The sequence below is a fragment of the Myotis daubentonii genome, chromosome 19 (genome assembly GCF_963259705.1).
Source record: "Myotis daubentonii chromosome 19, mMyoDau2.1, whole genome shotgun sequence".
Lineage (NCBI taxonomy): Eukaryota > Metazoa > Chordata > Mammalia > Chiroptera > Vespertilionidae > Myotis > Myotis daubentonii.
In genome coordinates, this window is record NC_081858.1 from 4953779 (window position 1) to 4964406 (window position 10628).

At 59.4% G+C, this 10628-nt stretch overlaps 1 protein-coding gene across 3 annotated transcripts in view; it reads left to right on the forward strand.

Annotated features, from left to right (window-relative positions):
• SPPL3 (signal peptide peptidase like 3) overlaps positions 1-2364 on the forward strand; it is a 108913-nt gene extending 106549 nt beyond the window's left edge. For all 3 annotated transcript variants that reach the window (XM_059676562.1, XM_059676563.1, XM_059676564.1), the window contains one exon: positions 664-2364. In XM_059676562.1, the coding sequence (XP_059532545.1) occupies positions 664-735 (72 nt within the window). In that variant the 3' untranslated portion in view covers positions 736-2364. The remainder of the gene's footprint in view (positions 1-663) is intronic.
• The last annotated feature ends 8264 nt before the right edge of the window (positions 2365-10628 follow it).

The window sequence follows — 10628 nt, forward strand, 5'->3', positions numbered from 1 at the left end:
GCCAATTGCCACAACATAGATAAACCTAGAGGGTGTTAAGTGAAATAAAACAAATACCATATAATCTCACTTTTATGTGGAATCTAAAACTGAATGACATTTAGAAATAGAAAACGGCAACTAAGAGCATTATCTTATTCCCAGGATTTCTGTTTTTCACTCTTGTACAGATGAGGAAACAGGCAGAGGTAAATGAACTTGTTCAGGTCATCTGACTCGTAAGTGATAGAATTTGTACCAGGATTGAGTTGGTAAGAGCCCCTCCCTGCCCCAGGGGCCTAAGCTCTTCCAGTGAGTTTTGTTTTTTTTTAAATATATTTTATTGATTTTTTATAGAGAGGAAGGGAGAGGGATAGCGAGTTAGAAACATCAATGAGAGAGAAACATCGATTCAGCTGCCTCTTGCACGCCTCCTATTGGGGATGTGCCTGCAGCCCAGGTACATGCCCTTGACCAGAATCGAACCTGGGACCCTTGAGTCTGCAGGCCAACACTCTATCCGCTGAGCCAAACCAGCTAGGGCTTCCAGTGAGTTCTTCAAAGAATGTTGGGTTACTGTTCCGTGAGTCTCCAGGGAAGCAGCCTGAGACAGAATCAGAAAAGACTTGTAGATATGTGTGCCTCCCGTGTAAACCTATAACTTAGTCAAGTTCCTTTTTCCAGGGTGACCTGCGGCGGATGTGGTCTGAGCCCTTCCACTCCAAGGCCAGCAGCTCCCGATTCCTGGAAGTATGATGGATCGCAGTGACCAGATGGCCATCCTCGTCTTTTCTGTCGACGCGTTTCCTCTTGGAGTTGGCCTGGTCCTCGGAGACGTACCTGTTTAAGGACCTGACGTGGGCTGGATTTTGCGTTTGCGGGGAGCTTGTCTGCAGGAGCGAGGTGCTGGGGCGCTGCCGGATCCTCTTCCCGCCGGTGGAGGTGGAGTCCCTTCGGCAGTGACAGCCTCCCCAGCGCTCCTCCTCCCGGTTTCACGGACCTGCATAGACTCAGCGTGGGAGATGGAGGTGGGACTGTAAAACTGACGGCGGCATGGAGTCGCTCTGTACCTTTGGAACACTAAAAGGATGAACACATGAGCAGAGTGAAGTTCCTCAGTGAACCCTCAAGAACGTTGGGATCAGCTTCCAATGGGGACTCAGTTTCAGAGAACTGAGACAGAGCTCTTCTGTCCTTATATTCTTTCCTTTTTTGGATTTATTAAATATTTTCTGTGGTGTGAAATGACTTATTAAATCCACAGACATTGAGTGACTTCTTGCAACATACACATATGGATTGTTGTAAAGCGTTCATGTCCACCCAGATGTGTTGGCAGTGAATGGGGGCACGGTTTTTATACATACACACGCACATAGATATGTATGAATAAACAAAACCTAAAACCTGCTAAGATCATGCTGTGTAGCAGACAGGGGCTCGCTGTGATTGTTAGCATGTAGAGCCGTTTTCTCTGGCTTTCTTGTACATGGATAAGCTGCTGTCTTTCCCTCCACGACTGAGCGTGCAGTTAAAAACCAGTATAGTATTTGTACTGATATACTCATGGGCGTTAGGGGTCTCATTTGGTTGTGGTCAGTATAGCAAATTAGGGATGAAAAGATAAACCTTTTTGGCCCTTTTCGTTTTTGCAGGCTCCTCCCTTGCAGGGTTTTAGTCCTTCCTTCCTGGACTGATGCATGTATTGTAGCAGCAGGCGTCTTTGTGCTTTCTGGTCATAGTAATGGACGACTTGTAAATACATTTTTCTATTTTCTATTTTTTTGTATTTTTTTTTTTGCATTTTGTTTCATTGGTGTGCTGTATTTTCCATGCCCTCACTCCTTTAAGGAAAAAAAAAAAAACGGAAAAAAAACAACACAATCCTCTCCTTGCTGTTGTGATTATAGTCTTGGTTTACCTGTGGTGACAACTGGGTATTGGGGACAAATGTCACGTGCCCCCCTCCCCCCACATTCCAGGAATTGTGGTCCGAGCCAGCGGCCCCGTTTGCCGGAGAGCAGCGTTCCCATGGTAACTAGTGTGAGTGACGTACGCCCGCCTTCGTCTAGCAGCCCTGCCTGAGAAGGAAGTGCCCAGTGCCCAGAGGCAGAGAGAAGCCTGGAATTGGCCTGCGTTTCTGACAGCGGAGGCTGGAGTCCTGGCCTCCCGCGAGCAGGACCCTCCTGGCCCGCCCTGACCTGCGTGATGAGCCGTGCGCTGTGGGTCCTGTGCCTGGAGGCCCAGTGGACAGCGCGGTGGGCCTGTGGCCTTGGGAATGGGAAGCCATCAGGGCGGTGCGTCCCTCTGTGTCTTCAAATCCTGCTGAGGGCGCCTTGTGTTCTGTTTTGTTTGTTTTTTAAAAATAAATGACTCCTTTCTAGACTTTTCCACCTCATCTTCACTTTGGTTGTTGGTACCAGACTCCCTCGCCTCCCTGCTCTGTCGGCACCGGAATATGAATGGGAGGCCCTCTCCAGGCGGCCCCGCAGCTCTGGCCCCGCGCAGACTGAGAAGGCAGCCCCTTGCCCACGGAGCTGCCAGCCGGGCGAGGTGCCCGCGCTCCTCTCCCGACTCCAGGAGGCTGGGGCCCAGCAGCGGCGGGCGGGGTGGCTTCCGGAATGGCTCCAGGTGAAGGCAAGGCCAGTAGTTAGAAATGTCATCCTGGCAGCCGGTCATTTTACTTCCAACTTCTCATACAAAAACTAAATTCCAGACAAGGAATGGACCGTGATTTCTCGTTATTCTCAAGACAGTCTGTGCAGGTTCAGGGCGGGAATGCGCGGCCCCTGAATGTAATTTGGATTCCATGTGCTAGTTCCAAGTCCTTACACTGCCACACCTCCAAACAGAAACCATCCCCACCCCGCGATACTTTGAATTTAAAAAATCAACTTGCAATGAATATTATAAAAATAAATATATTACTCGCAATTCGGGTGTTCTTGAATATTTTCAGCTGAAAATTCTCACGAAAAATGATTTTAAAAAATGATTTTAAAGTTGGTCAGTCAGGGCTGCCTCTTAGGGAAACTTTTTTTATAGACGCGCGTGGCGTGTGGGGAAGGTCCCAGGCGCTCGTGGCGAACAAGGGCTTAAAACGGCCGAGGAACTGCAGGGCCCCTGCGGTTTCACAGGGACCACAGCGGACACTGGAGTTCCCCGGGGGAGGGGGAACCACGTGCTTTCATCTCCGTGCATCGCGCCCCCCTCCCCCGCCTGAGCTGCTGTGGCCTCGTCTCCTGCTTCTCAATGCTCTGGGTCTGGGTGATCTAGGAAGTCTTGCGTGAGGCAAGGCGTGTGCACAAGGTTCCAGCGCCACCCACCCCTTCCTCCCTCGCTGCTCCGAGTTCTCCCACGTGCCTGCCGGTGGGAACTCCGCTAAGAAGATGAGACAGCAAACTTGATCCAAAGCCACGTGTCCATCGCCGGCACCCAGCTCGGGCCTCTTCTGGAGAAGACAGTCCTCAGCGCCTGTGGGAGCCGCGCCCACGCAGAGGGGCCGCCGGTCAGACAGGTGAGGACCTGGGCCACACAAAACAAAGACCAGCTCCGTAAGGGTGGAGGGAAGAGTCTGTTTTCACAAAAAAGTGTTAAAAATACAATCTGCCGTGTCTGCGTAGCAGCTCTCCCTGACTGCCCGCCAGGCCCAGTGCGGTGTGTAGACGTGTTTTGTGGAGTCTAACGGCGTCGGGGCCTCGGGCGGAGCGGTTTGTGTGTCCACGGCGGCACCGGGCAGCGTGTGCAAGGGCAGCCGCGCAGCGGAGGGAGCAGCCCGGGCCTCCCGGCGGTTCCCTGGCGGTGTCCGCAGTGACTCGCTTCCCGAGCGAGGGCCGAGCGAGGCCTCTGCCCTGAAGCGCTGCCCGTCTAGGCCCTCATCCGGGGGGCCACGCCTCCTAAGAGCTTCTCAATCTAACATGATTTTTATTTCTGCGTAACTCATAGGCTGTTTTCTATTTGCAAGACTCTAAATTTTTTTATATTGATTTCAGAGAGGGAGAAAGAAACACCAATGATGAAGTCATGGATCGGCTGCCCCCTCCATGCCCCCCACTGTGAATCGAACCTGCAACCCAGGCATGTGCCCCGACCGGGAATCGAACCGTGACCTCCTGGTTCATAGGTTGACGCTTGACCACTGAGCCACACCAGCGGGCAAGACTCTAATCTCTGGACTGCTCACGGGCGGGGGCCTCTCCCGCTCTTTTACCGCCATAACGTGTCTCCTCGCACCTTTCCCTGGAGCTCAAAGCCCTTCCCACCCACGTGAGGCCAGCCCCTGCTGTTCCAGCTGAGCTGTGTGGGCGCCGCGTGCTCGTCCACGGAACCACCCATCCTGAGCCACGCGGGGCTGTAGGGCTGGACGTGCGGGGAGAGGTGGCAGCTTCCCCACACACCGGGTCGCCGGGCGACGCAACACAGATCTACCCAGAGCTTCGATCGCACGTCGGGCCCCGGGCACAGAGCGGAGCCGAGAACAGAAGCGGGAGAGCTCCTTGTCCTTGTCCGGGGCCACCGGGCAGGAGGAGCCGGCCCTGAAGGACGCCGCCAGCAGGTGACCCGGCACACTGCTCCCACGTAACACGGGCCCGGTCTCACCACGCGGAGGAGCCCAGGCGCTGTGCAGGGGCCGGGGACGCCGGGCGCCCGCCCGCAGACTCAGCCTGAGCGCAGGGACCCTGTAACGTGGGTCTCCTGTCCGTTCTCAGGTTCCAATGAGCCTGTTCCCGTCGGGGAACCTGAGCCTGGCCTGTGTGCAGGGGACAGAGGCCTGACACGGAGGAGCGGAGAGCGGGTCCGGCCCCAGGTCCTGGCCCGGCCCGAGGCGAAGGAGGGAGTCAGGCAGAGGGAACTGGACGGAGCCTGGGGGTCGGAAAGGGCCGCGTGGGCCTGCGCTTCGCCTGGAGAGGAATGCAGGCAGGAGGTGGGTGTCCGGAGGACAAAGACGGAGAGCGGGCAGCACGGTGGCCACTTGCCAGCATTCCAGCCTCGGGATGGGTGCCAGCTCCGCTGCCTGCCTCGCGGGCAGGTCCTGGCCCTGCAGGGGGAGGTGCTGCCCTCCCGCGGTGGCGAACAGGGCTGGGGGGGGGGGGCGGCTCTGGATGGAGAAACACCCTCACCCCGCTCCCCTGCTCCCTCACCACCCCCCCGCCCTGCCGCTCACACACACTCACTCACACCCTCCTGCTGCCACCTCAACTGTTTACCCAGCAGGCCCCACCTCGCCAACACCTGCAGGTGAGGGGCCTGGGCCAGGAGGTGAGAGGGGGGGCCAGGAGGTGAGAGGGGCCAGGAGGTGAGGGGGGGGGCCAGGAGGTGAGAGAGGACCCTGCAGGTGAGAGGAGGCCAGGAGGTGAGAAGGGGGGGGGGGCAGGAGGTGAGAGGGACCCTGCAGGTGAGAGGAGGCCAGGAGGTGAGAGGAGGCCAGGAGGTGAGAGGGGGCCAGGAGGTGAGAGGAGGCCAGGAGGTGAGAGGGGACCCTGCAGGTGAGAGGAGGCCAGGAGGTGAGAGGGGGCCAGGAGGTGAGAGGAGGCCAGGAGGTGAGAGGGGGCCAGGAGGTGAGAGGAGGCCAGGAGGTGAGAGGGGACCCTGCAGGTGAGAGGAGGCCAGGAGGTGAGACGAGGCCAGGAGGTAAGAGGGGGCCAGGAGGTGAGAGGAGGCCAGGAGTTGAGAGGGGGCCAGGAGGTGAGAGGGGCCCTGCAGGTGAGAGGAGGCCAGGAGGTGAGAGGGGGCCAGGAGGTGAGAGGAGGCCAGGAGGTGAGAGGGGGCCAGGAGGTGAGAGGAGGCCAGGAGGTGAGAGGGACCCTGCAGGTGAGAGGAGGCCAGGAGGTGAGAGGGGCCCTGCAGGTGAGAGGAGGCCAGGAGGTGAGAGGGGCCCTGCAGGTGAGAGGAGGCCAGGAGGTGAGAGGGGGCCAGGAGGTGAGAGGAGGCCAGGAGGTGAGAGGGGCCCTGCAGGTGAGAGGGGGCCAGGAGGTGAGAGGGGGCCAGGAGGTGAGAGGGGCCAGGAGGTGAGAGGCCTGGGCCAGGAGGTGAGAGGGGCCCTGCAGGTGAGAGGAGGCCAGGAGGTGAGAGGGGCCCTGCAGGTGAGAGGAGGCCAGGAGGTGAGAGGGGGCCAGGAGGTGAGAGGGGCCAGGAGGTGAGAGGCCTGGGCCAGGAGGTGAGAGGGGCCCTGCAGGTGAGAGGAGGCCAGGAGGTGAGAGGGGCCCTGCAGGTGAGAGGAGGCCAGGAGGTGAGAGGGGCCCTGCAGGTGAGAGGAGGCCAGGAGGTGAGAGGAGGCCAGGAGGTGAGAGGGGCCCTGCAGGTGAGAGGGGGCCAGGAGGTGAGAGGGGCCCTGCAGGTGAGAGGGGCCCTGCAGGTGAGAGGAGGCCAGGAGGTGAGAGGGGGCCAGGAGGTAAGAGAGAGGGGCCCTGCAGGTGAGAGGCCTGGGCCAGGAGGTGAGGGTGACAGGACCTGGTCCCCGGAGGCAGAGGGTGGGGATGAAGACGGCACCAGGGTTTAACCGGAACCATGAGTCGCCCAAACAGATAAAGGCTGAGAAGGGCTGTGTGAGCCAGCAGAGCAGCTAAAACTAAAAACACAGCACAGCACGGAGGCCTCAGCCGGGACTGGCACGAGGCCTTGGGGGCCAGTGGGACTCAGGACAGCCGTCCCTCATGCGGCCGCTCAGCCTCGGCGAGTGGCAGCCCCGCGGAGCCCCGTCACAGGAGGGGGATGAGGTGCCTCTTTTCAAGTCTTCACCGAACGGGAGGGCTGCTGGCTGCGTATCGGGCACTGCTATCCGCGCTCCACACACCGCTCACCAGCTTCGTGGCGGCGGCAGTGACACAGCCAGCCTGCCGCAGTCCCGCCCTGCCAGACCCAGGCCTCGCTGCGGACACGGCCCTCCCCACGGCTTGGGGTGAGGGGGGCCGGCCCCTGCACCCCCGTCCAGGCTTGCAAACAAGTGGATCTAAAGAGACAGCAGGAGCTTTACCATGAGCTGGGCCGGTCCAGGGGGCGAGAGAGCCAGACCCAGCCGGGGTCTCACCTTTTCCTAACCACTGAGGCCCTGGGTGCCAAGCGGCCGATGCCAGTCTGTGGAGGTTTCCCACATCCGTGGGTCCTAGGACGTCTGGGAGCCCCGGCCCTCAGGGAGGACCCAGCCAGGGCCTCACGGGATGGGTTGGGGGAGCCACCTCCCAGAGCCCCAGGGCCTTCCTTGAGCCACTGTTACAGGTCGGCCAGGCCAGGAAGGCTGTTGTGTTACAGGTCCACGGGGCCAGGGAGGCTGTTGTGTTACAGGTCCACGGGGCCAGGGAGGCCGTTGTGTTACAGGTCCACGGGGCAAGGGAGGCCGTTGTGTTACAGGTCCACGGGGCAAGGGAGGCCGTTGTGTTACAGGTCCACGGGGCCAGGGAGGCCGTTGTGTTACAGGTCCACGGGGCCAGGAAGGCTGTTGTGTTACAGGTCCACGGGGCCAGGAAGGCTGTTGTGTTACAGGTCCACGGGGCCAGGAAGGCTGTTGTGTTACAGGTCCACGGGGCCAGGAAGGCTGTTGTGTTACAGGTCCACGGGGCCAGGAAGGCTGTTGTGTTACAGGTCCACGGGGCCAGGGAGGCTGTTGTGTTACAGGTCCACGGGGCCAGGGAGGCTGTTGTGTTACAGGTCCACGGGGCCAGGGAGGCTGTTGTGTTACAGGTCCACGGGGCCAGGGAGGCTGTTGTGATACAGGTCCACGGGGCCCAGGAAGGCTGTTGTGTTACAGGTCCACGGGGCCAGGGAGGCTGTTGTGTTACAGGTCCACGGGGCCAGGAAGGCTGTTGTGTTACAGGTCCACGGGGCCAGGAAGGCTGTTGTGTTACAGGTCCACGGGGCCAGGAAGGCTGTTGTGTTACAGGTCGGACAGGCCAGGAAGGCTGTTGTGTTACAGGTCCACGGGGCCAAGGGAGGCTGTTGTGTTACAGGTCCACGGGGCCAGGAAGGCTGTTGTGTTACAGGTCCACGGGGCCAGGAAGGCTGTTGTGTTACAGGTCCACGGGGCCAAGGGAGGCTGTTGTGTTACAGGTCCACGCGGCCAAGGAAGGCTGTTTTGCAACGCGGACTCCTGGGCATGAGTGAGCAGGAGTCCTTGGTGCAGAGGCCTTGCCGCCCTTGTCCTGACCCACTTGGCAGAGGTTTGCTAATGGGTCCTTAGCAGTTTGGTTGCTTCACACCAATATCACCTCTAACCTGATTCTATAAGCGATGGCATTCTGTACGCCTGGGTTTTCCATGATAAGCGCCACCTCTGCCCCTTTCCCTCCGGTCCTTCCGGGGCCGCTGCCTGTCTGGGGGAAAGGTGATGCTACCCTGGAGCTGCCGGCTTCTCCGGCACCTTTGGATCAGAGGACTCGTGGGCCAGCCTCCCAGCCTATTTTATTTTATTTTATTGTTTAAACTATGATTTTTATTAACTTCAGAGAGGAAAGGTGAGAAAGAGAGAGAAACATCAATGATGAGAGAGAATCATTGACTCCTGCCTCCTGCATGCCCCCCACTGGGGATGGAGCCCACACCCTGGGCCTGTGCCCCGACCGGGAATCAAACTGTGACCTCCTGGTTCATAGGTCAACACTCAACCAGGGAGCCACGCCGGCCGGGCCTTAAAGAGCAGTGTCCTTCCCAGCCTGTTGGCTCAGGTCAGTCCACAAGACGGGGAGGGCAAGAGCGGCTGGAGCCTCCGGGGTTCTCTGAGCCTGGGCCAGCGGGAACAGCACCCGGACCCTGCGGAAGTAGGTTCCTAACTGCTGGGGTGGCCCCTCACCCCGATGAGCAGAGGAAGGGCCCGAAGGTAACTGGGAAGCTTGTCCGCGGCCTCCGTCGGCAGCCCAGCCCTGCCGAACCTTCTCTTGATAATCTGGCTGTGGACATGACCGCCAGCTTGGCAAATGTGAGGAGAATGTGAAGCCAGGAGCAGGCACGCAGCCAGGACCCTCACAGACCAGCCCAGGGGGTCAACTCAAACGGGGACAGGGAAGGGGAGCCCCAGCCAGTGAGGCAGACATGAGAACGCCTCGCGGAGGTGCTGCAACAGTCAGTTCTACAGACTCCCCAGGCGCCACATCAACTGGGAGGCGGCAGAATGGACTCTAAACGCTGGCCTGTGACCTTCCCACTGCACCCCCTCCTCCTCACAGTCACCCACAGACCTTCCCACTGCACCCCGCTCACAGTCACCCACAGACCTTCCCACTGCACCCCCTCCTCCTCACAGTCACCCACAGACCTTCCCACTGCACCCCCTCCTCCTCACAGTCACCCACAGACCTTCCCACTGCACCCTGCTCACAGTCACCCACAGACCTTCCCACTGCACCCCCTCCTCCTCACAGTCACCCACAGACCTTCCCACTGCACCCCCTCCTCCTCACAGTCACCCACAGACCTTCCCACTGCACCCCCTCCTCCTCACAGATACCCACAGACCTTCCCACTGCACCCCCTCCTCCTCACAGTCACCCACTGACCTTCCCACTGCACCCCCTCCTCCTCAGTCACCCACAGACCTTCCCACTGCACCCCCTCCTCCTCACAGTCACCCACAGACCTTCCCACTGCACCCCCTCCTCCTCACAGATACCCACAGACCTTCCCACTGCACCCCCTCCTCCTCACAGTCACCCACTGACCTTCCCACTGCACCCCCTCCTCCTCACAGTCACCCACAGACCTTCCCACTGCACCCCCTCCTCCTCACAGTCACCCACAGACCTTCCCACTGCACCCCCTCCTCCTCACAGTCACCCACAGACCTTCCCACTGCACCCCCTCCTCTGCACAGTCACCCACAGACCTCCCCCTGGGAACACAGACAAGTCACTGCTCACTGCAGGATGGCTTACTGGCCTATTGGCTCCAAAACATTTTGAAGGCAACCTCTGCCCATAGCAAACAGCAACGGTTGCAACAGCCTCTGCCTGGTCCTCCCACATCCAGCGTATATTCCCCGTGTGGGCCAAACGTCAGTCCTCTCAGATTCTTAGCAAAACCTCCTGATCTGCCGTAGGCGGGGCAGGTCTTATTACCCATTTCATAGGCCGGAGGACAGTCTCCTGGTTGCCGTTTGTCCCCCCACCCCACCCCCCACCTCCCGCTACTTCCCCCTCCCCCCCTCCTCGTCTTCCTGCCTCCAGCGGAGCTTGCAGCCAGGCTGTCAGTAGCTGGTCGCACCCAGGTTTGAAAACACACCTTGTTTGGCTTAAACTAAAGGGAGGGATTTTCTGTGAACAGGGCAGGACTGTGCAAACGACCTCCCCTGGAGTGGGGTCCCCAGCCAGGAGTGGGGTCCCCAGCCCTGTCGGGGGCCGAGCTGGTGGTCCTGGGCCCTGTGCTGAGTCAGCTGTACAGGGCGGCACGCAGAGACCTCGTCCTGGGGACTGTTCATACAGGCGGTCCTGCCTCCCACAGAGTAGGCGAGAGGGGCCAGGACGCAGGCCGCGGAGCAAGCCAGGACCTAGCAAATAGGACCTCTTTGAGGCACTCGAAGCAACGAGATTTCAGTGTTAAAATCGTGAATCCCCCCCTACTATCATAAGACCACGGACTATGAAAACAACTGCTGCCCGGCCAGTGTGGCTCAGTGGGTGAGCATTGTCCTGTGCACCAGGAAGTCACCTGTTCGATTCCCGGTC